Below are 26,541 nucleotides of genomic sequence, written 5' to 3' on the forward strand. Positions count from 1 at the left end.
ACACCACTGTTCTTGCATTTTTTTACATTTCGCTTCTTATTTTTGCTGGCTATTTTTTTTCTTTTGTCAGTCGTGGGACTCAAACTCAGGGCCCAGGTATTGTCCCTGAACTTTTTTGCTCAAGGCTAGCACTCTACCCCTTTGAGCCACAGCGCCACTTCCGGCTTGCTGGTGGTTCATTGGAGCTAAGAGTCTCACGGACTTTCCTGCCGGGGCTGGCTTTGAACCTTGATCCTCAGATCTCGGCCTCCTGAGTAGCTAGGATGACAGGCGGGAGCCACCGGCGCCCGGCTTGCTGGCTATTTCCGAGACAAATGCTCTAGCTTTGGGTGACGGAATCGCCCAGAAGTCGCGCTAGCCTTGAGGGAAAAAGCGAAAGGGAAGCGCCCAGGCCCTGCGTTCAAGTCCCAGAAACAACAACAAACCTGAGGAGGGAAGGCGGGGACAGCGGGAGGCGGGTCCCGCAGCCCGTGCTCAGCGCCAGGCAGCTCCGCCTCAGGGGGCAGACTGGCATGGCAGCTGGCGAAGATGCGCCTCCCGCCCACCACGCACCGCGACGCCCACAGCCGCTGAACCCCGGGCGAAGGCGCCAAGCCGGAAGCCGGGGACCGGGGGCTCCCGCGCGCACTCCGCGCGCCGCGCCTCGGGGCGGCAAACTCGGCGGGAAACCCCCCACGCCCCGCCCACTGCCCGGATGGAGGTGCGGTCGGCCGGAGGCGTGGCCAGGCCAGGCCACGCCCACCACGCGCGCGCGGCTTCTCGGCAACCGGCACCACACAACAAAATGGCCGCTGCGCCGCCGCGGTGCCTGAGGAGATGAGGCGAAGCGCTTGCGCACCTCCGCGTCCCGTCGCTGTGTTCCGCGGCGTTTCCCTGTTCGGTCCTCGGGCGGTGAGTGCCGGGCCCGGACGAGCCTGTCCTCGGGTGTCGGGACCGGGTTGCGGGGCGGGGGCGTGCGCGGCGAAGGCGGGCAGGCCTGATGGGGCGGGGTGGGGACCGGACGGCGGGGAGGGCCGGGCCGGGCCGGCGGGGGCGCCGGGGACAGGTCTGCACCCGACGGACGGAGAGGCCGCGGGACGGCTCCCGGCTTCCCGAGGCGTGGCGTGGAGATTGACGGGGGTCGGGGGTGGGGGAGCGCGCAGGGCGGAGGCGTGTGGGCGGGGGCGGGGGGGGCGGGTGTCAGGTGAATGAGTGACAGGGATAACGATGCGCGGGGCATCCCGGGAGTGGTACCCAGGGGAAGCCCGGCGTAGAGAAAGATGACGGGAGGGAGGTGAGCAGAGCGTTTAAAAAGTGATTGCACGGAACACGGAAAAAGTGAAGTAGGGCGTCTAATGTCTCACCGCGGATGACAAAATAGAACTTGAACTCAGAATCCGAGGCCTTGATTGCTGACGATACACCGCCGCTTGTATGTGATTCTGCTCTTGTATGGTATGTCTGTGAGGATTGAACTTAGGGCAGCGTGGGAACTGGAGATGTAACTCAAAAGCTAAGAGAGAGCGCTGAGTTTTCAAGCTCCCTTCTATCACAGACAGCTTGATCTCTGGTAAGTTATAATCTAGAAGAAAAAGACTTGGTACTTTTGCAAACGTTTAACTCCAAGAGTAAAATTGTTTAATAGAAGAGACCCCCACTTAGCTCAGGGAACATGTTAAATAGGGAGATATACTCCTGCAACTCTTGACTGTAGAAACCCTGTATTCTTAAGAGTCTAACACAAGTCTTCACACATAAAAGTTGCTCAATAAAATTAGATACATTAAATGAAAAGCTTGGATGTGGGGAATCTTAGTACAGTGAGTGAGATGGGAGAGGGAATTCGGAATTGATAGAGAAGGACATATGGACTCGTGTGTTGCTGTGGAAAGGTATAGGTAGACAGTGAGTTGGGATGAAAAGGAATGGGTGACTGAGTAGTGCGTGGGTCAGTGTGTTGGAATAGATCAGGATATCAGAATATTTGCTGAGAGGAAGCAATTTGGGAAGACAGGGCCGATACAGAGGTTATGGGAAGGGGGTACTAGGAAGAATCAGAAATGGGAGTGACTACTATGGTATAAGGGAACTGGGACCAAAACTGGAAACTTGGCAATCAGAATGAGAGGAAGGTGGGGAAAGAGGCCCAAGTAGTCAGCACAGAAAGATGAGATGGCTTTAGTTGCAATGTGTTGGTTAGATAAATTTAAGAGCTATGGGAATGGGTTTGAAGATAAGACTACAGAAAATTAAAGGTAAGGGTTTTTAAATAAGCAAAGGTTATGGAATGAAAAATCAAGGAAAGTACTGAGATGTGGTTAAAGACTATAAAGGAAGTGTGGTAGGGATATGAAGGTATACAGAGGTGGTCAGTAAGGAGAGATGGAAGATTTGGGGGTATCAAGATCTGCCACATTTGAAGATCAGAGAGGAAGATAGAAAACTAGGAATTAGGAAAGGTTAGATAAAGGTAGAATTTTCCCCCTTACTGTCTGTGATGAGTGGGGCTTTTAGATCAGGTTATTTGGGTCTGTAGATATCTAGAATTTTATTGCCAGGTTATATGAAGGATTTGGATTATCACAGTATTCCTGTGCTTTCTAGTTGCTCTGTAGACCATCTTTGGGGTCTTTAAAATGTATCTCCAGCTCTTATGCTTGTTTTCTGTCTCTTTTGTTTCTTCATTCATTCTCAACTATCTTCTCGTTGCCATTGCTTGGTCTTTGTATATCCTAAACTACATTTCCACTTTTTAAATTGCTATTTAAGATTTACTACCTCAAGACTGTAGTGTTTGACATATTATCAGCCATTCTCTAACATTGTAAATCCCAAAGCTCTATTGACTGAAGTATCTCTCCAATAGTATATCCTACTTTTTTTTTTTTTTGGGGGGGGGGGGGTCCAGTCGTGAGCCTGAACTCTGGGCCTGGGCGCTGTCCCTCAGCTCTTCAGCTTAAGGCTAGCACTCTACCACTTGAGCCCCAGCGCCACTTCCGGCTTTTTTCTTTCTGCTTATGTGGTGCTGAGGAATCGAACCCAGGGCCTCTGGCATGTAAGGCAAGCGCTCTACCACTGAGCCACCTTCCCAGCCCTATATCCTATTTATTAAACAGATCATTCTGGCTCTCTGTCTATCATGTAGTGATGAAAGGGGAAGATATGAGAGTTTATAGACAGATAAATTAGAAGCTTTTAGTAATTAGACCAAAATGGAGTAGACAAGACTAGAGATCAACAGAAATAGAGATATTTAGGATTTATGATTGAGTGTGTAAATAAGGAAGAGAGAGGTGTTAAGAGTGACTCCCAGGTTTCTGGCTTGTTTCCATGAACATTGGTTAGAGCATTGCAGGGAGAACAGGAAAGGAGAGACTGAGGGAAGAATCCAAATGGTAAATTATTTGTATTGAGATTAGAATGTTATACATATGATGCCAATGAAATATCAACCAGTTGGAAAGATCTTAGAGACAGGTCAGATCAAACATAAATACCAGCATTGGGAGTCATGGTTGTGTTTATATTGAACAAAATGAGATTAAAGAAGAATTAGAAGAAAATTTTGAGGAGTACTGACATTTGAATTAAGACTAAATAGAGGAAAATTAGCCGGCAAAGGTATCCATGGCATGGCTAGTGAGGCAAGTGAGCACTGAGAGAATGTGGTGTCAGGAGCCACAGGTATGGAAGGAAAAAGATCCCATCAATGTTAAAGACTTCTGGTTACCATTATTCCCAGCTTGAGCCTGGACCCTTTATGTGTGTAGACAAGACTTGGTGACTAGTTCAGTCCCATAAACTCAAAAGACTTGTCAAGAGACACTTCTCCTTGGAACATGAGTTCATACTACAGTTCATGGAGGTCTTTGCTCCTTAATAAATGGTCAGCAATATTTGAAATAGTATCTGCTCCATCACTTTGGAATATTTATAGAGTCTGAGGTTATAGCTTTAGTCTTAACAGCTCTAGAGATAATAATTTTGACAGCTGTAGAAAAATTAAGTTATTGAATATATTGAAAACTCTTCCAGATTTTGATGGTTACCTGACTCTACTTTTACAATGAAGAAAGGTCCTCAGAAAAGACACACCAAAGCAAAGAAGCCACCATCCTCTCAGTCTCCTCCTGCTCCATCATCTCTTCTGTCCAGTATGAGATCCAGGTCACTTTCACCTTTAATCGGGTCTGAGACTTTGCCTGTTCATTCTGGAGAGAAGTGGTATGAGGAAGTCGAATTTTTAGGTGAAAACAGTGTACTATCGGACTGCCAAGATCATAAAGGTATCACTTTCAATATAAAGAATTTGACTACTTGTGTAAGTACAGATAGAGAATACCAGATTGTATTTTTGATCCAAATATAAAACCTATCCTGAACTTGGACTTGTTTTTATTGATAGAAGTGTGTAAGGACAATGAGAAAAACTAAGGTTTTTGAGGGAAGATTATAGTGTCTGAGAGGATTAGAGGAGAGGAGTTTTTAGTAAGAGGAAGTTATAGTTCCTTTGCAAAGAGAGGGCTTTAAAGCTCCTATGTTAAATTTGTCATCTTGATTAGGGAGTTGTAAAGTGCCCTCTGTAAAAGTTCCATTATGAAATAGTAGTCACACTTGGGCTATGCCAGTCTGCTTATTCTTAAACCAAGTGTTTGTTTAGTAGTGAACTGATTTCTACTTAAGAAAACATGTCTATGTACCACCAGCATTTTTACTGTTTTTCTTTAAAGTATTCTGTTTGGAAGTCTGTGTTCCAAAATGCCTCTGCTTGAAAACCATCATAGGAAACCTTTATTCTACAGCCTGGAACTATGCTCAAGATTAATTTTTTTCTGATTCATAAAGTTAGTGCGAAGAGAAAATTTTCTTTTTTATAGTTACTTGTATAAAATGTAATATGCCTTAAACAATGTTTGATAGCAGTATCTAGGAGTGCTATCTAGGAGTGCTATATAAGATGTTCTATTATCAATATTATTGTCTTTATAAAGAATGTTTTGTTAAAAAAAGAATAAATTTAGATGCTTTTTCTGTAAAAATGTAATAGGATTTTAAAGATTTCAGTGTTTCTAAACTTTAGACAGGCATTAAAAATGCACAAGTAGGCAGCATCAGTGGCTCATGCTTGAGATTCTAGCTACTTGGGAGGCTGAGATATGAGGCTTACAGTTTGAAAACAGCCCAAGCAGGAAAGCTAACCAACAAAAAGCCAGAAATGGAGCTGTGGCTCAAATGGCAGGGTGTTAGCCTTGAGCAAAAAAGCTCAGGGACAGCACCTAGGCCCTGTCAAGTTCTAGGACTAGCACAAAAAAAAACAAGCAAAAACAAAAACCTAAATAATACTGGAAATAATAACTTGAAAATATTACCTAGAAACAAACTTGAATTTGGTCTCTTCTGTTTTGGTTTAAATCCTGGATTTGCACCTTACTGGTTGCAAGATCTTGAACAAATAATTTCGTAATAAATGAGAAGTTAATAATTTCTATCGAAAAGGTTACTATATAGATTAAACAGTTTAAAAGTGAAACATTTATTGTGATGGTTAAAATGTGTGACTTTAAGTATCACTATCCCACAATATTGTGCAATTTATGTAAACACTTAATCTCAATAAAGAAATTTTAAAAGAAACTGCAGGTGAGCCAGAAAAAAAAAATGAAACATGTAACAGATTTTAGTGAATAGCCAACATATATATTGTACAGCAATTACTATTATTTTTAAGAAATGATATAAAATGGGCTAGAGGTGTGACTCAGTGGTAGAGTGCCTGTCTAGCAAGTGCAAGACCATGAGTTTAAACTCCAAAACTACCAACAAAAAAAGAGAAGAAATAATGTAGATTAAAATATTATTAGTCATTATGCTTAGAACTAGTTTATTATTTAGATTTGCATGGATTAAAATTTCTCTTCTTATATAGCTGATTTAATTTGTGGAATATTTTTGTGTCCCTTTACTGATAATGACTTGTTTCTGTAATTTCAGGATCTGAGTCTTATGTAGGAGTCCGATATATTACAGAGGCACTCATTAAAAAACTCACTAAACAGGACAATTTGGCATTGGTAAAATCTTTGAATCTTTCACTGTCTAAGGATGGTGGCAAGAAATTTAGGGTAAGTTACCAACAATTTCTAAATATAGACACCACTTTCATTTTCTTGCACCTTAAAACCTGCCAAAAAATTATCAATGCCTATTACTCAATATTCTATACATTGCCTTCCCTTTCTCTATAAAAGGTATTGGCAAACAGCAACTTGCAGCCAGCAAACTGTCCTCTTTTATTAAGTTTCATGGCCTCTCTAATTTGCTCACATATTGTCTATAGTTATTTTTGCAATATAATAAAAGACCTAACTGGAAAGCTAAAAGTACTTATCATTTGGCCTTCTACAGAAGTTTGCTACTATAGATATCCTTACTATAGAGTTGTTTACCACTTTGTTCTTAAAAATAGAAAACATGAATATATTATAATAGACAAGTTAATGTTTTATTTTTCGGTTGGTCATGAGGCTTGAACTATGGGCCTGGGCACTGTCCTCCAGCTCTTCAGCTCAAGGTGAGTACTCTACCTCTTGAACCTCAGTGCCACTTCCCGTTTTGTAGTGGTTTATTGGAGAAAAGAGTCTCACAGACTTTCCTGCTGGCCTGGCTTTGAACCCGTGATCCTCAGATTTCAGCCTCCTGAGTAGCTAGGATTACAGGCGTGAGCCACTGCCGCCCCATGACAACTTAATTTTTTAATTAGAAAAAATGGAATTTAGATTCTACCATGTTACTTCAAAAATTATTTCAAAAAGGCACAGAACCAAGTGAAACCAAACCAAACAACAATAAAAATAGTGCTTTAAAAGTGTTAGGTAGGAAGCCGGGGTGGTGGTGGCACATGCCTGTAATCCTAGCTACTCAGGAGACTTAGATCTGGGGATCATGGTTCAAAGCCAGCCTGGACAGCAAAGTCCGTGAGACTCTTATCTCCAATAAACCACTACAAAACTGGAAGTGGTACCATGGCTCAAGTGGTAGAGTGCTAGCCTTGAGCTGAAGAGCTGAGGGACAATGCCCAGTCCCTGAGTTTAAGCACCAGGACTGACAGAAAAAAAAAGAAAAAAAAAAAGTGTTAGGAACGGAAAAAAAAGCATTAGGAAAGAATATTAAAAACTAATTTTTTTTAATCTTATAGCAGTGAATGGAGAAAAGAAAAAATCTTATATCAGTAAATGGAAGGCAGAAGGACTGAATAGTGGCAAGTAAAGGAGATAATGAGATAATCTTATGAAATAAGAAAGTGATAGGTCTTGATGGGAAAACAGGTTCAATGAAATGCAGTCTACTCTCTATAAAAGAAACATGAGCATAGTAATTAGGAGCTCTATGCAGTAGATAAAAATCAGTTCACAACCTGGGCACTGGTGGCTGTTTCCTGTAATACTAGCTACTCAGGAAGCTGAGATCTAGACCTATGGCTCTAGTGGGAAGAATGTCAGTCTTGAGTGGAAAAAGCAAAATGACAGCCCCAGGCCTGAAGTCAAGCTCCAGGACTTAAAAAAAAAAAGTTCAGTAACTATAGCTCTAGTGCCTGATATCATACTTTGTGTGCAGTGTTAATGTGTATCTACTGTAAAATGACTTCTTTTAAGCCTGAGGCAAAAACCAGAAGAAAGAAGGAGGTTGAATATGCAGTATATGCAAGGTTTTGGGGAATGGGAAAGGATAACACTTAATTCAGTAGTATAGTACCAAGTTTTTTTAAGGAGATAGGAGAAAGGAAGAGAAGAAGGAAAGGCGTGAAGAGAGAGAAGGAGTTGGGAGTTGGACAGTTTAAGCCCCTTATTACATAGGAAACATTAAAAGGGAAGTTTGACAACTAGAGGACAGTTGCTACTTACGGTCAAGGGAAGTTGTACCAAGGACCATGTAGAACAGTAAGAATTTAGTGTTTTATGATGACTAATCAAATAAGTTTTATATATTGAATGTTTTTGTTAGAGCATGTATCCTGTAAAGTCTTTATTCATTTGTTTCCAATTAGTACATTGAAAATTTGGAAAAATGTGTTAAACTTGAAGTACTTAATCTCAGCTATAATCTAGTGGAGAAGATTGAGAAGATGGACAAGCTATTAAAATTACGTGAACTAAATTTATCATATAACAAAATCAGGTGAGTATCTCCCTCTTCAGTTAGGTAGCATTGCAATCTTAGATTAATGCTATCCATTACTGAATGAATTTTTTGATATAGCAAGTATTTTGATTCTTATTTATTGATATTCTAACCCTTTGTATAAAATGGTCTTTATATTTCTGTATTTATTAAGTTCAGGATAATACCTTACCTAGCATAAACAAGGAAGCACATACATTTGTTTTTGAGTGGCAGACTTTATCTTAATTCAGTTTTTATCATGGGCTTTTCACAAATGTTATCCTTACACTGCTTTTATTACATAAAGAATGTTCGCATGGGCTGGGAAGGTGGCTCAGTGGTAGAGTGCTTGCCTTGCATGCTTGAGACCCTGGGTTCAATTCCTCAGGACCACATAAGTAGAAAAAAGTTGGAAGTGGCGCTGTGGCTCAAGTGGTATGGTGCTAGCCTTGAGCTGAAGAGCCGAGGGACAACGCCCAAGCCCTGAGTTCTGGCCCACGACTGATAAAAAAAAAAGAATGTTGGCATGAAAAGAATATTTTAACCCTGCCATTTTGATCTTTAAAATATTCCAAATCATTTGATCCTGTGTATTTATCCTGATATTCTTTGTTCATTGCTATAAGAAAAACTTTCAAATCTTTTTTCTTATTAAAGTACATATTACTGTGAGAAATAAATGTGAAAAAACCTGAAATTGGCTAAAATTACATATAGAAAGCTTGTTCTGCACAAAAATAATGTGAGAGCCAAATTTTGAAAATCTTTAACAATTTTACCCCGTTAGACTTCTTTAAATATAATAGCCAACAAATCAAAACAAGTAATAGTGGCAGTTCTAAGAAATGGAACCAGGTGCTAGTGGCTCATGCCTGTATCCTAGCTACTCATGAGGCTGAGATCTGAGGATCATGGTTCCAAATCATCTCAGGCAGGAAAGTTCATGAGAGTGTTATCTCCAATTAATCACAGAAAAAGCTAGAAGTGGTCTATGGCTCAAGTAGTAGGGCAAAAGGCTTTCCTTGAGCAAAATGATGCTCAAGGACAGCACCTAAGTCCAGAGGTCAAGCCCCAGAACTGGTAGGAAAGAAAAGAAAGAAGGGCTGGGAAGGTAGCTCAGTGGTAGAGCACTTGCCTTGCATGCATGAGGCCCTGGGTTTGATTCCTCAGCACCACATAAGCAAAAAGAAAAAAGCTGGAAGTGGCACTGTGGCTCAAGTGGTAGAGCGCTAGCCTTGAGCTGAAGAGCTGAGGGACAGCGCCCAGGCCCAGAGTTCAGGCCCCATGACTGGACCCAAAAAAAAAAGAAAAGAAATGGAAAAAAACTGATAAAATCAATATAAATAGAATTGAACCTCATGAAAATAATTTCAGCAAAATAAGAATGGTGATAGAGAAATTTAAAAATATTTGTCCAGTATAGAAAATTGACCAAAAGATTAAAACCAACAATTTATTTGCAAACAATTTGGGAAAATTTTTATCAATAAAAATTTATCAACATGCGGGGCTGGGAAGGTGGCTCAATGGTAGAGAGCTTGCCTTGCATGCCTGAGGCCCTGGGTTTGATTCCTCAGCACCACAGAAGCAAAAAGAAAAAAGCCAGAAGTGGCGCTGTGGCTCAAGTGGTAGAGCGCTAGCTGAAGAGCTGAGGGACAGTGCCCAGGCCCAGAGTTCAGGCCCCATGACCAGACCCCCCCAAAAAAATTTATCAACATGGGTAATAAATGTTTTATTCAAATACTATGATTAAAACAACTGTGTTTATAACATACTGTTATTTTAGGGGCTTCTATTTCCTGGTGCAGCCTATCATTTTGTGGTGACTTAATGTAGTAATTAGGGACTTCTCTTGGGCAGGATGGTACACACAGAAGTGAGTGCTGTTGGGTTTCTAGATCTCTCCTGATTCCCTCTCTACTCATAGTCATCACAGTAGTCAATGAGAGGACCCTAGTCTTCCTCTTTTTTTCCTGTTTGATAGGTTCTTAACATCTGAGAGGGAGAGGGGTAGTATTGCTGGGTACAGTAATAAAAGGTGAGTGGTTCAGCTGCTTTAATGAATTTAATTTTAGCAACTTTATTCTCATTTGTGGAAAGAGTTAATAAATTAAAACTGTGGAAAATAACTTCACATGTACTCAAAGCTGCTTATTCTAAAATTTCGGATTATCATTGCACTTAGTATAAGTTTAGTTTTGCCCTTTGATTTTCAGCAAAATTGAAGGAATACAACATATGTGTAATCTGCAAAAGCTAAACCTTGCAGGAAATGAAATTGAGCATATACCAGTATGGTTTGGGAAGAAGTTGAAATCTTTGCAAGTGCTCAATCTGAAAGGCAACAAGATATCATCGGTAAGTTGTTAAAATAGGAAGAATTTTTTTTCAAATTTTTGGACTTGTAAAAAAAGTTTCTTTTACAAAATTGAATTTCTTTTTAACACTCTTAAGCCATGTCTGAACACCAAATTCATATAGGACGTAGTATTCTCTAAAGTAATTGAAAACAGGCAGTTCTAATTTTGCATAGGTTTAGTGGTAAGAATTGATCTCATAGTGTTTTCACATTGATCATTTGTACTCCATAGCAATCTTGTTATGGAGACACAGTGATAATTATTTTGTAATACTACCAGTTGAGTTAGTACAGCCTTATTCTTATTTTACAAGTAGTCTCAAAGAGGGCAAGTTCTTTATCCAAAGTTACAGCTTGTACCAGAATCTAAACTACTGTATTCTACAATACTATCTTATAATAAAGTTTCTTAATTTAGGGATTAATCTTAATTGTAGTGGTAGGCTTCATTAGATATTGATTACTAGTTTGTTATAGAATAACTTGATTAGCGTAGTTTATTAATTAGATAAAGATGTACTTATTTCCTCTGGAGTATAATTTATTATTTTCTTTCAGTGTTCATAGCTTGGTTTTCAGTAAACACTTTCTAAGTGAAAAAAACATTACTTAAATGTATATTAAAATTGGGAAAACTATGATAAAATTTAAAGAACATTGGTCATAGAAAATGGAAGATGTAACTTCAACTATGGGCCCAGATTTTCCTTCTGTAGCCTTAAATGTCCTTTTAAGTCCTTGTTTAAGTTGGAGAAAATAATTCTTGTACTGTCTACTATGCAGGAGCATCATGGGGATCAGATAAAGATAGATGTGAAAAAACTTGCGATCATTAAATAATTCTTTTTTTTTTTTTGGGTTGGTTGTGGGGCTTGAACTCTGGGCTTGGGCGCTGTCTCTGCACTGTTCAGCTCAAGGCGAGCACTCTACCACTTGAGCCACAGCACCACTTCCAGTTTTCTAGAGTCTCATAGACTTTTCTGCCCGAGCTGGCTTTGAACCGTGATCCTCAGATCTCAGCCTCCAGAGTAGCTAGGATTACAGGCATGAGCCACTGGTGCCGGGCTTTGCGATCATTAAATAATTCTAAGGCTGTTAAGGCTGTGTTCTTAAGCTTTCAGCTGTGGAGACCAATACTACTACTACTACTAATAATAATAATAAGCAACACTAATGCTGTGTTATCTACAATTTATGGTTTTTTAACTTCGTCTTTATAAAGATGTGATAAGGAAACTCAGCCATATAACCACCAAATCCTAAGAGCCTCCGAGCTGAGGTCCCACATCATGTTGGACAGAATTACTTTGGATCTCATGAAGTTTACAGGATGATGGGAAGCAGTAGCCATAAATCTAAAATATGCCACAAATATTTTACAGCATAGTTGCTTCTTAGGTAGAACCCAGTATCAGCACAGTAATAGGAAAATCATTCAGTTAATACTTATTACTAATTTTACATGATATATTCTCACCCCAGTTTATTATTTTGACATTGGTATTAATAAGAATGAAGTATATTCATGGGAGAAAATATGTATTTGGCTCAGCTCTTTGGCATGGTCTTTGTCAACCTTAAATCCCTCTGAGTAAACATAAGAATCTTCAAAGAATGTATATATAGGGTTGGGTAGTGTGGGTTAGGAGAATGTAAGGCCCTGGGTTTGATCCATAGCACAGCAAAAGAAAAAATTATGGGCATTTCTATATAGCCTTATGTCTTTCAACTATCAATTGTAATTCAATTATCTGAAAATTTACCAAAATATTTTTATAGTCATTCATTTCCAGTTTGTTTGATTAATAAACAGACAATAGGGTTAGAGTTACATAGACTTGAATTCAGATCCTGTTTGATTCACTTTTTTAAAGCTCTGAGCTTTATATAGTCAAGTCACTTAATTCTTAATACCTGTTTCTTCATCTATAAAATTTAAATGATATTTAAATTATATGTATCTATAGTTATATATGTATGTATAGCTATACACACATATATGTGTGTATATATATGCATATATATGTATGTATGTATGTATATATATATATATATATATGTATATATATATGGAGTCACACAAGGAAGTGGTTAATATAAAAAACCCAGTACTGTCCTGGTACACTATATACTCTGTACTCTCTTCCTGTGCCTTTCCTAACACCATTACTTTTGGATAAGGGGCTTCATGAATAGATTTCTTGCCATTTTAAGAGTGACTTCTTTGATTTATTGCCTTCTTCAGTTACATTTGGGATGCTTGCAGTAAATGATTCCAATACTACTGTTATATCATTTCAGCTCCAGGATATAAGTAAGTTGAAACCACTTCAAGATTTGACCTCTCTGATCTTAGACGAAAATCCAGTTGTGACCCTTCCTCATTACATCCAGTTTACAACCTTTCACCTTCGTTCACTGGAGAGTTTGGAAGGTCAGCCAGTAACCTCTCAGGATAGACAAGAGGCTTTTGAAAGATTCAGTTTAGGTAAGAATACACTTGGAAAAAATAAACTTATATGGAAGAGGAATTTATTCTCAAAAGTTATTTCAGAAAAATATTATATTATGAACTTCACAATGCTTTAAAATTTCCATGGAAGCTGAGATTGGTGGCTTATACCTATAATACTAGCTACTTGGGTGCTAAGATTGTCAGGATCATAGTTCTAGCCCAGCCTGTGCAAAAAGTTCATGGGATCCAATTTCAACCAATAAACTCTTGATGCACTGAAGTGTGTCTGTCATACAGCTTTGAGGGAAATAATCTGGTTAATACATTAAGGAGATCTTTTTTGAAGCAGGGTAGCAAATGAGATGGAGCAATATGGAGATGAAGGGGTCTGTTAGGTGGCTATTAAAGTAATAGAGGCTAGAAGAGTTGGTGATCTGTGCTTAGGTGGCAGATGTGAAAATGAAAAGATCACTTGTGAAGATAGAATCTGTAACATTTTTGTTGGATTAGATAATTCTCAAGCTTCTGATATAAGTGGGTAGATGATGTTATCACTTCTAAAAATGGAAGAATTCTGTTTTGTATGGGACTTAATGAGTTAGAAATACCTGTGAGAAAACCATATAGAGTCAGAAATGCATTTGTATTTTAGATAAACCTGGGCTAAAGATACAATTGAGCATCCCTAGTGTAAAAATCTAAAGTCTAAAATGCTCCAAAGTTAAGCCATTATCAGAAGACAAATGGCACATGTTCTTCCTGATATGTGTAAGTTAGATTTAAAACACAAGATATGACAAATTATACAGAATTCTAGACACATACAGTAAGACCAAAAGAGGATAGTCTTAGGAGAAAATCACCAAGTTGTAATACCCAAGCACCTTTCTCATAGATATGTATACACACACACACACACACACACACACACACACACACACACACACACACACACACACACACACACACACACACACACACACACACACACACACACACACACACACTCTGAAGGAAACTCCAAAGATAAACAAAGGACCTGTTCTTTCATTTTCTGATGACTCTGTATTCTTGACCTATATACACATGTATACACATACACATCTGAGGGAAGTTGCGGGGAGGGCATAGAATCAGTGGAAAATGGGTGAAAAGTGCAGCAGCAGAGCCCACTGGCTGCACGGGATATTGATGAACATGAACCATGTAACTGGTAGATGGAGATGGGAGAGAGGGAATGGGAGAGAATGAGGGAACAAAAGGAAGGCAATGTACTTATTACCTGATATATGTAAAAGTAACCCCGCTGTATATCACTTCTAAAAGAACAATAAATAATTAAATATTCAACAAATAAAATGCTCCAAAATCTTAAATTTCTGAGTGATGTTACAAGTGGAAAAATTCCTCACCTAACCTTAAAGTGGTAGGTCACAGTGAAAACACAGGTACATTAAGAATGCTGTATAAGGCTGGGAAGGTAGCTCAGCGGTAGAATGCATGCCTTGCAAGCATGAGGCCCTGGGTTCGATTCCTCAGCACCACATAAACAGAAAAAGCCGGAAGTGGCGCTGTGGCTCCAGTGGTAGAGCGCTAGCCTTGAGCTGAAGAGCTGAGGGACAGCGCCCAGACCCAGAGTTCAGGACCCATGACCGGCAAAAAAAAAAAAAAAAAAAAAAGAATGCTGTATAAAATTAGTTCAGTCGCACCCAACCGGAAATCCTCTACAGGACTTAGAAGTGGGCAATAAAAGTCTTATTCTTTTTTGCTTATTTAAAAAAAATTAGTTCAGTCTATGTGTTTAAGGTGTGAGAAGAGGAAGACAGCCAGCCTGCTAAGGAAATTGACAAACGTAGGCAAGCAAGGTTGAAGAAACCAGAAAATAGTGGTTTTCAAAAGATTTCATGAGAGGAAGTGGTGAGCCATGCTGATCACTGCTGAGACATGCAGTAAAATGTGCATAGAGAAAGGCTTTATGCTGACAGTGTCAGATGATGCTCTTAAGGGAGGAGGGATGAAGACAAATGCTAGATTCAGATGGATTGAAGAATGGGAGGGAGAGTGTCTGATTTGAAATCTCCAATAATTTTTCTCCTGTAATGAGCTTTTTTTTTAAGTTTTAAAGATAAAGCTAAACTAAACATTCACCAATAGCTTCCAGACCAGGAAATGAGCTGAAACAAAATTCAGCTAACTGCAAAGCTACTTTTAAAAAAAGACATGAGCAGAATAGAAAGACAAATTGTGCCTCAGGTGTTTTTGATTCTTAAAAATATAGAAGACGGGGCTGGGAAGGTGGCTCAGTGGTAGAGTGTTTGCCTTGCATACATGAGGCCCTGGGTTCGATTCTTCAGCACTACCTAAGCAAAAAGGAAAAAAGCTGGAAGTGGCACTGTGGCTCAAGTGGTAGAGCGCTAGCCTTGAGCTGAAGAGCTGAGAGGCAGCACCCAGACCCAGAGTTCAGGCCCCACGACCGGACTCCACCCCCCAAAAAAAAGAAATATCAAAAAAATATATAGAAGACAAGGAATGATAATAGTCAAGATACATTGTGCTCATAAATTGATTCATTAAGTTATAACCCCTTTGTACAACTAGAGATAACAAAAATATAATTAAAAAATAAAATATAAGACAATGAGATTAGAGAAAAAGGGGAGATCATCTCCTGGCAGGAAGGCCATGTTTTCTATCAAAGTGAAGATGTGGGTAGTTTTGTTGCCTTAGTGGTAGGAAAATAAGGGAGTTTCCACTGGTGTTGTCTTATTTTCTTAATGAAGTGTGAAGTCAACTGAGAAAGACACTAGAGGTCATATGGGAGGTTTCAGGAGAAAGAAATATGAAATAACCATTTTAGAGGGTAATGTTGCCTGTATGTTGAAGCCATTTTAAACTGGCATCAGTCCTTTGTTGATCTATAAAAACGGCACTTTTTTTGTTGTTTTGGCAATAATAGGGTTTGAATTCAAGGCCTTGTGCTTGTTAGACAAGTGCTTGTACTAATTGAGCCAAACCTCAAGTCTTTAATGCTTTGGGGTTATTTTTTAGATAGTCTTGCTTTTGCCTGTGCCAGCCTCAGACTATAATCCTCCTACCTATAGCTTCCCACTTACTTGGATGATTAGGCATATGCTAATATGCCTACTTCTTGGTTGAGAAGAGGACTCTTGTTAGCTCTTTTACCCTGGCTGGCTTGGAGCCATGCTCCTGCTAATTTATGCCACTTCTTGAATAGTTGAGATTATAGCATGAGCCACCATGTTCAGCTAAAAATGGTAACTTCATTTGGTTTATCCATAGAGGTTGTAAAATAGGAGATAGAGGAAGACAGTTCTAGCAAAGAGCATATATAAAGCCTGCAGGTAAAAGAGACATCAGATCTAAAGAGCCAAAGGCAGTTCAGGAAAGCTGCATTGAGGTATACTTGAAGATAGGCTGAAGAGGGGCACTGAGACTGAATTATGAAGAGCTTTTTGGCTTTTTGTGTAAGGCTTTTAGAACTTGTCCTAATAGTAATAGGGAGACTGTGAAGATTTTAAGATGAGGTAATGTTTTTCAAACATGTTTGTAGTATTGTAAGTATAATTAATATAAAATACTGCCATCTACTGGTGGCTCATGCCTGTAATCCTAGCTACTCAGGAAGCTGAGATCTGAGGATCATGGTTTGAAGCCAGCCCAGGCAGGAAAGTCCGTAAGACTCTTACCTCCATTTAACCACCAGAAAACCAGAAGTGGAGTTGTGGTTCAAGTAGTAGAGTGCTAGCTTTGAGCAAAAAAGCTCATGGAGAGCACCCAGACCCTTGGTTCAAGCCCTAGGACCAGATTAGTATTATATATATACTAAATATTACCCTGAATTCAAAACTGACAACTGACTAAATAAGTAAATAAATACTATGTTTTATAAGGGAGATTGAGACAAAAAATCTTGAACATTTAGTGCAAATAAAGTCTTTTTAAATTGTTGTCCAAATAATAGTGCCTTCTTATCTCTTAATATAGACCTGAATTAAGCTCAAGATGGCCTTTTATTTTCCCCAGACTAGGGATAATTTTATAAGCAGAATTGTATTTACACTATCCTTAGACTCCGTTACTATTGTTGTGAGAAGTATTCCTTGCCTTTTTATTTACAGAAGAGGTAGAAAGACTGGAAAGAGACCTGGAAAAAAAGACAATGGAAACTGAAGAGCTTAAGAGCAAACAAACAAAGATCCTTGAGGAAATAAAAGCTCAAGATAAACTAAACAAATCACTGAAAGAAAAGGCTATGTTACAAAAGCAGAACTGTGAAGAGCTAGAAAGTGACCTTAACATGAAAAATGAATTGGTGAGTTCAATTTACAGGTTTGGCTTGTATACATTAGAGCTTTAGAATTCTTTGCCCTTGAGTTCAAAGAATACAACTTCTGACAAAAGAATGGGAAAGACAGGATTAACAGAAATATGTGCAAAAAGCTTTACAATTGTGTTGACTGTGTGGTAAAACTGCCCAGGAGACTAAGGTGTATGGTATAGCACAAAGGGGCAAGAGGTGCTGGCAATGTGAGGAGATATCAGATTGCACCTAATGTATTCTTAAACTGGAAATGTGGGCTAGACTGTATGTACATTGGCAAACATTTTTAGAAGGCCATATGGCAAAGTTACTCAAATTTTAAACCGTCATACCGTATGGTACAGAGATTATATCCAATAATATATTCTGTAGCATGAATGTGTAAAGATAAAAATACACACATACCAAAATACTCATTACAGCGTTGTTCATATTAGCAATGTTGCAAATAACTAAAATGTCCCTTAGTGGACATCCATCTGGAAGAATAATAAATTGTTGTTAGTGAAATGGGGTAATCTACCCTGACATGGAAGGTCTGGCACCTTCCACTATGTGGGAAAAAAAAACAAGTTGTAGACAGTATGATTATATAGTATAAATGCTATATGTAAAAATATGTGAGATTATATTTGAGAAAAACAACAGCATTTGTACTAAATTCCCAATAGTGGTCATTTCTGAAAAGTGGAATTATAGAACACTTTCAGACTGACCTGTACATATGTGTGTGTATATGTTGTCTAAATTTTATATAGTTTGACTTTATGATGGAAACAAGGAAAAATATCAAAACAGATAGACAAACTGGATGGCATAATTTGAGGTGACTGATCAAGAGTAGTCAGTAGAAGGCTCTATTTCTAATCAGATTTTGTTATTTTGAACATACAAATATGATAGAACAAATGAAATCCTGTTGTTTTAATTTTCTACTTTTATACTTGTTGGAAGGTTGAATATTATTCATGTATTTTTTATTTTGTTTATTATTTTGTATTTTTCAAATTAAGTGTGTTTGTCTATATTCTATTCAGCCAAAAGACTATTAAATTTAAAAACAGAATTTTAGATTGTATTCTGAGGGCTTAACATTTGAAAAACATTTTCATTATCTTTTACAAAATATCTGATGACATTATCATCTATAATTATGCAATGATTTCCAGTGTTATATAGTAATTGCTCAAGCATTAAACCATTTCCGTTATGAAAAAAAAGTAGCACTGAAGTAAGTCTTTTGGTGGCTAGTTAAACTGTAGTTGTCCCTTGATCCACAAGCTACAAATAGGATCTTGCTCTTTGTCCTAAAACAAGTTGTTTAATTTCGATCCTTCATTTTCTTATTTTTAAAATGAAATGATTTGCTTGTCCTGCCAACCTTATAGATTTGTAAGAATTTAATGAGGTGATAAATGTGAAAATAATTTAAAATGAATCAAGCTAAGTAAATGGAAGGTGATAGAATGATATGTTCATGAGAGACGGAAACAATTACTAATAACCATATCTTCCTATACAGTTAGTTGTCAACAAAGATCAACCTGTAGTATTATAGCCTAGCTCTAGAGCTCTCCAGGTGACAATACCTGTTTGCTTCTTTCTTCTTTTAGCCCTTGTGCTGGTTTCTTGCAGGTCCTTTTCTGCTGATTCTTTATTCTTCTTTAAAGGTAGTTCTGCAGAGTTGAACTGCACACTATGTTTTTTGTGGCTTGCATGATAACTTTGTATTAATATGCTTGTTTACCCTTTATGTTTTAAAATGGCTTGCCTCCTTGGGAAATGTGTTTGTGTGTGTACTTATTTTTAATGGATGTATACATAAGAACAAATTTGAATGTATGGGAAATAATTTGTATCGTTTTTCCTATTGATAAATATGCAGTCATCTCTTGATTGTCCACAGCCAATACTATTACTAGCTTACTTCCTAGAAATCTAGTTCCAAATGATAAATTTGACTTTTAGTTTGTTCTCATTTATGCATTCGTCAACAGATACTTATTTAATACTTACTGTATGCTAGGCTTAAGGCTATGAAAAAGCACAAAAATGCTTTGAAATATATAAACTATTTATTCTAGAAAGTAGTTCATTGATCTGTTGGTTTCAGTCTTGTTTGCCTTTTGTTTTGCTCTATTATCAATGAACTTTGAGGAAAGAAGCCCAAGATAAATTGACATAATCAGTACTGTTGATTGTGAGTTACGTTTCCTTGAGACTCAGATCCCTATGTGCATTCAGTGAAAATATCAATGTGGGTAATACACTAACCCTACTGCAGAACATTGAAGGCAACATGAAACAACAGGCTGTCCCATGGGATAGTATTAGAGTTCCAAATAGGCAACTTGGAATTGAACGCCACCTTCTTCCTCCAGCTGCACAATTGGGCAAGTCATTAAGCTTCTCTGTCAACTTTTATCATCTCATAGTGCAGTTGTGAAGATACAGTGAGGTAGCATATGTAAATCATGTAGCACAACATCTGGCACATTAGAACTCAGATCAATGCTACTTCCATTTTAAAGGATGCTCAGGAGATGACTGTAAGCAAAGTCATGCACGGCTTTGATTTTCTAGTCTTGTAAAATGTTTGTGTTTTGTTTTCTTCTCTTCAGCTTGCATTTTTATATTAATGAAATACTCCTGCATGTTCTTTTATCTCTATTATTAGGTACTGAAAAATCACTTAGTGGACCTTTGAAATACACTCAAAGGACTGGTTTTATAGTAATGGTACATAGTTAATGAAATTACTAAGTTCTGCTACAAATCTAATATGTAACTTTTGGACAAGTTATTTCACTAATTTGTGACTCCGTTTCCTTATTTATAAATTTAGAAAACACAATTGTATCATTCTCCTCCTCCTCCTTCAAAAATTTCTAAGTTTAAGTTATATAGTAGAATTGCTTTTTAAAAAATTAATATTACATATTTTGATCTGATGAGCTTATTTACATTTGTTTATTTATTTATTTATTATTTTTGTTTTGTTGGTTGTGAGGCTTGAATTTTTGGCACTGTCCCTGAGCTCTTCAGCTCAAGGTGAGCACTCTTACCATTTGAGCCACAGTACCACTTCCAGTTTTCTAGTGGTTAATTGGAGATAAGAGTCTCACAGACTTTCCTGCCCAGGCTTGCTTTGAACCATGATCTTCAGATCTCAGCTTCCTAAGTAGCTAGGATTACAGGCATGAGCCACTGGTGCCTGGCCATTTATTTATTTTTAATAAAAAAAAAACTTATTTACATTTCACTCGCTATTACAAGTAATGATATTCTAGCCCAGCATGTTAGGGGCATCTCTAATCCCAGCATTCAGGAGGCTAACTCAGAAGCATCATTATTTAAAGAAAGTCTGGTGTATATAGGGAGAGCCTGTCTCAAAACAAAAACAAAAACAAAACAAAAAAACAGATGATGTTCTGTACACTCAAAACCTGCCATTAGTCACCAATAATATAACAACATAGTATAATTTAAACCAAATTCTATTTTTCTCCTTTTCACTCCTCTGTAGTTATTATAAAATATCACTTCTCCACATGATTTGAATCTGTCATTAATTAAATAAAATGTAAATGAAAGTAAAATAAATTAGTGCTACTTATGAGGAAATCAGGAAGCAGGAACTTGGTAGTCCAATTACTTGAAAATGGTTGATATGAAGTTATTTCATGTTTACAAAAAACAAATTTAAATGACTTTTAAACATATTATATCCTGAAATAGCATACAAACTACAAAGGTCTTTTATGTGATCTCTTCTGAAATGATACGTTCAGTTTTGATAAGATTAAGATACAGCCTTCTCTGTGTTGTGATATTTGCTATAGAATTTTGAAAAATTATTGGTTATGATAAGAACTTCCCATATCATTGTAACTTTATCCTAATGTGCTGATATTATATGTTATGTCATTATGTTGAACTGATAGCTAAAACAGAAGACCATGGAACTAACACGAGCATGTCAGAAGCAATATGAGCTGGAACAAGAGCTGGCTTTTTATAAAATTGATGCCAAATTTGAGCCACTAAATTATTATCCACTAGAGGTAAGTTATTTTAATTTTTTAGTAATCCAAAATTAATGCCTAGGTGACTAATGTCAGGCTAGGGAAAAGTGGGAGGATATGGTAGGGACATGCACTAACCATTATCATTTTTTTTCTTCTGAGGGAATCATCAAAGTAAACTGGGTTTTGGTTAAATCTGCTAATTACTTGGCTCAGGAATAAGAATAGTGTCATGAAGAGGTGAATGCCTCCAGATTTTTTCCTATAGCCATGTCCATATCCAAAGCAAATGTCTTAACCTTAAGTCACCTTGCTTGAGAATATGGGTTGATTAAATGTGAACTTTTGAAGGAAGTGCTTCAGGACCATTGTGTAAATAACTCCCAATATGATTTGTTCAGTTACTCACTAGATTCAGTGTTTGTTACCTATTATTAGAACGATTGTCACAAATGCCACCAAAACAAGGCAATAGCCTAGCTTCTAAGACCCAGTGATTCCAACAATACTGTTAAATTTTTTTAAGTTCAGTTGTTAAATTTTATTATGTTGAAATTTTACTGATATCAGTCACAAAACCAGAATACACTCAGGCTTCTGAAAGACTAAGAGATTCAAAATCACAGAATTGTAGGCCCTTCATTAATCAGTGAATCCAAGTGTTCACTCCTTGGTAAGAGAAAGACCATTTTTAATTGGAATTCCCTTTTGATATATTAAGCATAAGATGTGAAAGTACATTTTTCAGCTCCTTAAGCATATAAGATTAATATAAATTTAGGTGATTCTGTAACATGTTTGCCACTAATAAAATGAATAATGTCAGTTGACTGGAAGTTGTTTATTTACATTGCTTTTAGTGTGATGAAATTGATAAAGCCCCAGATGAGAGCCCTTACATTGGTAAATCCAGATACAAGAGAAATATGTTTGCCACTGAGAGTTACATTGCCAATGATGCCCAGACCATACAGATCAAAAAGATGGGGCCAGATGGAGAACAGCATAGAAATGCTGAACATGTGAACTTGAGAGAACATGAGCTACTGGACATACAACTGGAAGATAAAGAAAAGAAAATAAGTGCAGGTTAAACAAAACTGCTTTTTAAACTTATTAAAAATATAAGGCTCTGGATTTGATCCCTAGCACTGCAAAAATAGGAGGAAGGAAAGAAGGGAGGCTTTGCACCCCAGTTTTGTTTCATAATTATTTTTGGTCAGTTGTGGGCTTGAACTCAGGGTCTAGGCGCTGTCTCTGAGCCCTTTTGTATTCCAGGCTAATGCTTTACCACATGAGTCACAGCACTACTTCTGGTTTTTGAGTGGTTAATTGAGATAAGACTTTTCTGCCCAGGCCAGCTTCTGCCCAGCCCAGCTTCAAACTGTGATTCTTAGCTCTAAGCCTCCTGAGTAGCTAGGATTACAGTCATGAACTACTGGCATCTGGCTGTTTTATAATTTTTAATGAAACAAGTTGATGGTATTATTGTTTACATGAAAAATCTAAAACAAAAGTGGTGTTTGCTTGGGCATATTGTTATTTTTTGGTTCTAGTCCTGGGGTGTGAACTCAGGGCCTGGGCACTATCCCTGAGCTTCTTTGCTCAAGACTTGTGCTCTACCACTTGAGCCACAGCTCCAGTGCCCCCTTTTTGGTGGTTGGAAATAAGAGTTTCATGGACTTAATCTGCTTGGAGTGGCTTTGAACCTCGATTCTCAGATCTCAGCCTCCTGAGTAGGTAAGATTACAGGTGTGAGCCACTGGTGATAGAGCATATGGATGATATGTTTTTAAATTTTTTATTACAAAGGTGATATACAGAGCATATTGTTTATGATTCATACTAAGAATTGAGATTTGGAGAATTGAGATTTGGGTTTCTGACAGTAATTGAATGGCATCATATCAGACGATTGATCTAAGAGTTTATGAATCTCATTCTGCCTCTAGGCATTTAAAGGCCTAATCAATAATAGTTGAAGAAAGTAAAGAAACATTTTTATTGCTTATTATATATGTTATCCAAACCTGAAATGGTGCTTAAGATAGGTTGGAATAGATCACTTTTCCCTTATCTTCGTGCCAAAGGCTGGCCTCTGACTCTTTTTGATATGCCCCATACCCACTCGATCTCTCCAACCATTATTCCATTCCCAAACCAATTCAAGGGATCTAACCGCTTCTGGCAAGTCACACAGAGGAAGAAGTTAAATTGAGAGATTCTTTAGAGACCCTGCCAGTGTCAAACTCTATATCCACTTACCAACTCAGCTGTATGCGTATGGGTATACAAAAAGAACTCCAACCTGAGTTTATACATCCCACTACTTACAATTACCTTTTAAATTTGGATCAACAGCTTATCATCCCTTGACTGATAGTTAAATAGAAGACATGGAAATCCCAGTAGAAGTTGACCTGGCAAGAGTAGAGAATAAACAGGTTTTTTTGATATCCACCATAACCAAGGCCTTTGAAGTGGAAGGCAAAAATAGATGAGTGCAGCCTCAGCTCAGAGGCTTATAGCTTTGTTGGAATCTGAGAGTGAGAAAAGGTAAGAAAAATCTGAAATTTGAGGTAGGAAGTAATTGATTTGATATCACCTCCACCCAGGACCAGATAAAGTAAATTTCTTGATATTAAGACCCATCATATATAATATTTGCCTCAACACAGGAGTAAAAAAATTTTTTTAGCTAGTTCTAGGATTTGAACTTGAAGCCTCATGCTTGCTCAGCTTTCTTGCCAAAAGCAAATGTGCTGCCACATTTCCAGACCAGTTTGTTGCTGCTTAATTAAATGTAGACTCTTGAAAACTTATCTGCTCACTCTGGCTTCAAACAATGGTCCTCCAGATCTCAACCTTCTAAGCAGCTAGGGTTATAGGTACTAGGCCAGCACTCAGTCAAACACAGGATTTTTTTAAACTACCATGAACGTAATAGGACTTTGCGACATATTAAATGCTTAATTTGTATGCTTTTAAATCTGTATGCTTTTAAAAGAATTCAGTTGTGTTGGGGAAAAAACCAAGTTGTACCCAACTTTTACATTTAGAATTTTATAAGTAAAAGGGTCACTTATAGTTTTATAGCATATCATTAACAATTTATCCTTTGGGATTATAGAAATGAAAGCCAGTGTAATTGCCTTTTACCTTTTCTGTGGCTATTAACAGAATTTAAGGGAGAAGGAAGTTTGCAGAATTCAGATTTTTTTCTTGTGTGTATATGAGCATTTTTTTAAAAATTTGCAGCAAAAATTCAGCTGTCAGAACTACATGATGAAATAGAAAAGGCAGAACAAAAAGTTTTAAGAGCTACCGAAGAATTTAAACAACTGGAAGAAGCTATACAACGGAAAAAAGTATGTAAAAGTAGAGCAGCTTTGCCAAGAGCAAATGAAAAAGATATAATGTGCTTTTCTTTTATAATTATACAAAATTATTTTTAGGTCATTATTATCTAATTAACTGTGGTATAATTCCAGAGTCAAGTATGCTTTATGTGAAAAGATGTATTCAGACTTCTAAGTTATGAAAATAGTTCCTTTAGACAAGGATGTTGCTTTTTGTTCTATCTCTTCTAACTTAATTAAGCACCCTCCACCTTTAACATTATGGGACCTAAATTACTAACCAGAAGACATCTTTTCTGTAGCATGAACATCATTAAACACAAGAAGAAAAAGAAGGGGAAAAAAAGATGATGAAAGTAATATACTCTCAGAAACCAGTGTGTCATGAAGAAATAAACATTTCAAATGTATGATAAATTTCATAGGGGAAAAAGTTTAAAACAGAGCTTTTGAGTTTTTCTTTTTCTTTGCCTTCCTTCCTGCCTTCCTGCCTTCCTTCCTCCCTTCCACACTAGGGTTTGGACTCAGAACTTTGCTTGCAAGTCAAACACTCTACCACTTGAGCTCGACATTATTTTTATTTTTTGTCACCATTTTTAAATGAGTAAATTTATAACCTATAAAAATCAGTATTTCACAATTGTAATGACAACTGCACCCATGCCATAATGGATAGAACAAGAATGTAAAGTGTAAAGAGTTCAGATTCTTTAAAAAGACCTATTTATAGGTTAATCTAAAACTTATTAGACACAGTATATGCATGCCAGTTGTTGTCAGGACTGTGTCCTTAATGAAGTACAGACAAACATGTATCCCTTTGTAAGAAACAGACTTGTATGAAAAACTTGTTTATATTTAGCAAAACAACATACTAATAGAGGAAAAACATAGAATTAGGAAAGACAATAAAAGGATATAATTTAGATTGTGTGGATGAAGAACTTTTAAGAAGATGACATTTATGCTGAAACAAAAGCTGGGGAGCCAGTAAGGCAGAGTTGGGAGAGTATTCCAAGCAAGGTGACAGTGTGTTCTAAATTCTTGATTTTTCTGCAGAATAAGGGAAAGTAGTAGAAGCTGAAGCTAAAGAATCCTGAAATTAAGGATTATGCCATGATTTTTAGGCCATTTTTAAAGTGTTTAAATTTTTTTATCCTATTTATCTTTATATAAGATCACTTTGTTGCATAAGAGTGAAATGAGTGAGAGAGAAAAAGAGTGTATCTGTTAGGAGGCTGGCATTCAGTCCAGACGATTGATAAAAATAGCTTGGGTAGACCAGGAAAGGCAAGAGTGGCCATGGAGAGAACCAATTCCGGGTCAGATTAGCAGGAGAATTAACAAAGACTTCAGATGAATTGAAAATGGCTCTTGAGATGAAGGAGGCTCTAGATATGAAGGAAGCTGTCAAGAACTTTCCTTACTTTCTTCCCCTGCTCAATGCTAACGCTTTACCACTTTGAGCTGCAGTGCCAGCCACTGGTTAAGTGAAGATAAAAGTCTCAGACTTTCTGCCTTGGGTTGACTTCGAACTACAATTCTCAGATCACAGCCTGCTGAGTACCTAGGATATAGGTGTGAGCCACCAACACCAGGCTCAAGGCATCATGTTTTGTAATAGCACTGGCCAAAGCTAACAATTGGGGGCTGGGAAGGCGGCTCAGTGGTAGAGTGCTTGCCTTGCATGCATGAGGCCCTGGGTTCCATTCCTCAGCACCACATAAGCAGAAAAAAAGCCAGAAGTGGAGCTATGGTTCAAGTGGTAGAACACTAGCCTTGAGCTAAAGAACTGAGGGACAGCGCCCAGGCCCAGAGTTCAGGCCCCACGACTGAGAAAAAAAAAAAAAAAGACAGATTGA

General features: G+C 37.8%; 1 protein-coding gene across 5 annotated transcripts in view; it reads left to right on the forward strand.

Moving 5' to 3' along the window:
- The first annotated feature begins 766 nt into the window (after positions 1–766).
- Cntrl (centriolin) overlaps positions 767–26,541 on the forward strand; it is an 86,590-nt gene continuing 60,815 nt past the window's right edge. For 3 of the 5 annotated variants that reach the window (XM_042678599.1, XM_042678601.1, XM_042678603.1), the window contains exons 1-10: positions 767–891; positions 4,015–4,265; positions 5,971–6,101; positions 8,024–8,154; positions 10,356–10,497; positions 12,800–12,986; positions 17,093–17,286; positions 21,240–21,359; positions 22,181–22,409; positions 24,579–24,688. In XM_042678599.1, coding sequence (XP_042534533.1) covers positions 4,046–4,265; positions 5,971–6,101; positions 8,024–8,154; positions 10,356–10,497; positions 12,800–12,986; positions 17,093–17,286; positions 21,240–21,359; positions 22,181–22,409; positions 24,579–24,688 — 1,464 coding nt within the window. In that variant the 5' untranslated portion in view covers positions 767–891; positions 4,015–4,045. Of the gene's footprint in view, positions 892–1,254; positions 1,550–4,014; positions 4,266–5,970; positions 6,102–8,023; positions 8,155–10,355; positions 10,498–12,799; positions 12,987–17,092; positions 17,287–21,239; positions 21,360–22,180; positions 22,410–24,578; positions 24,689–26,541 lie in introns of those variants that run through there. The other 2 variants (XM_042678600.1, XM_042678602.1) reach the window with 2 other exon arrangements.

This window comes from Dipodomys spectabilis, unplaced genomic scaffold (genome assembly GCF_019054845.1).
Source record: "Dipodomys spectabilis isolate Male_0828 unplaced genomic scaffold, ASM1905484v1 ptg000046l, whole genome shotgun sequence".
NCBI lineage: Eukaryota > Metazoa > Chordata > Mammalia > Rodentia > Heteromyidae > Dipodomys > Dipodomys spectabilis.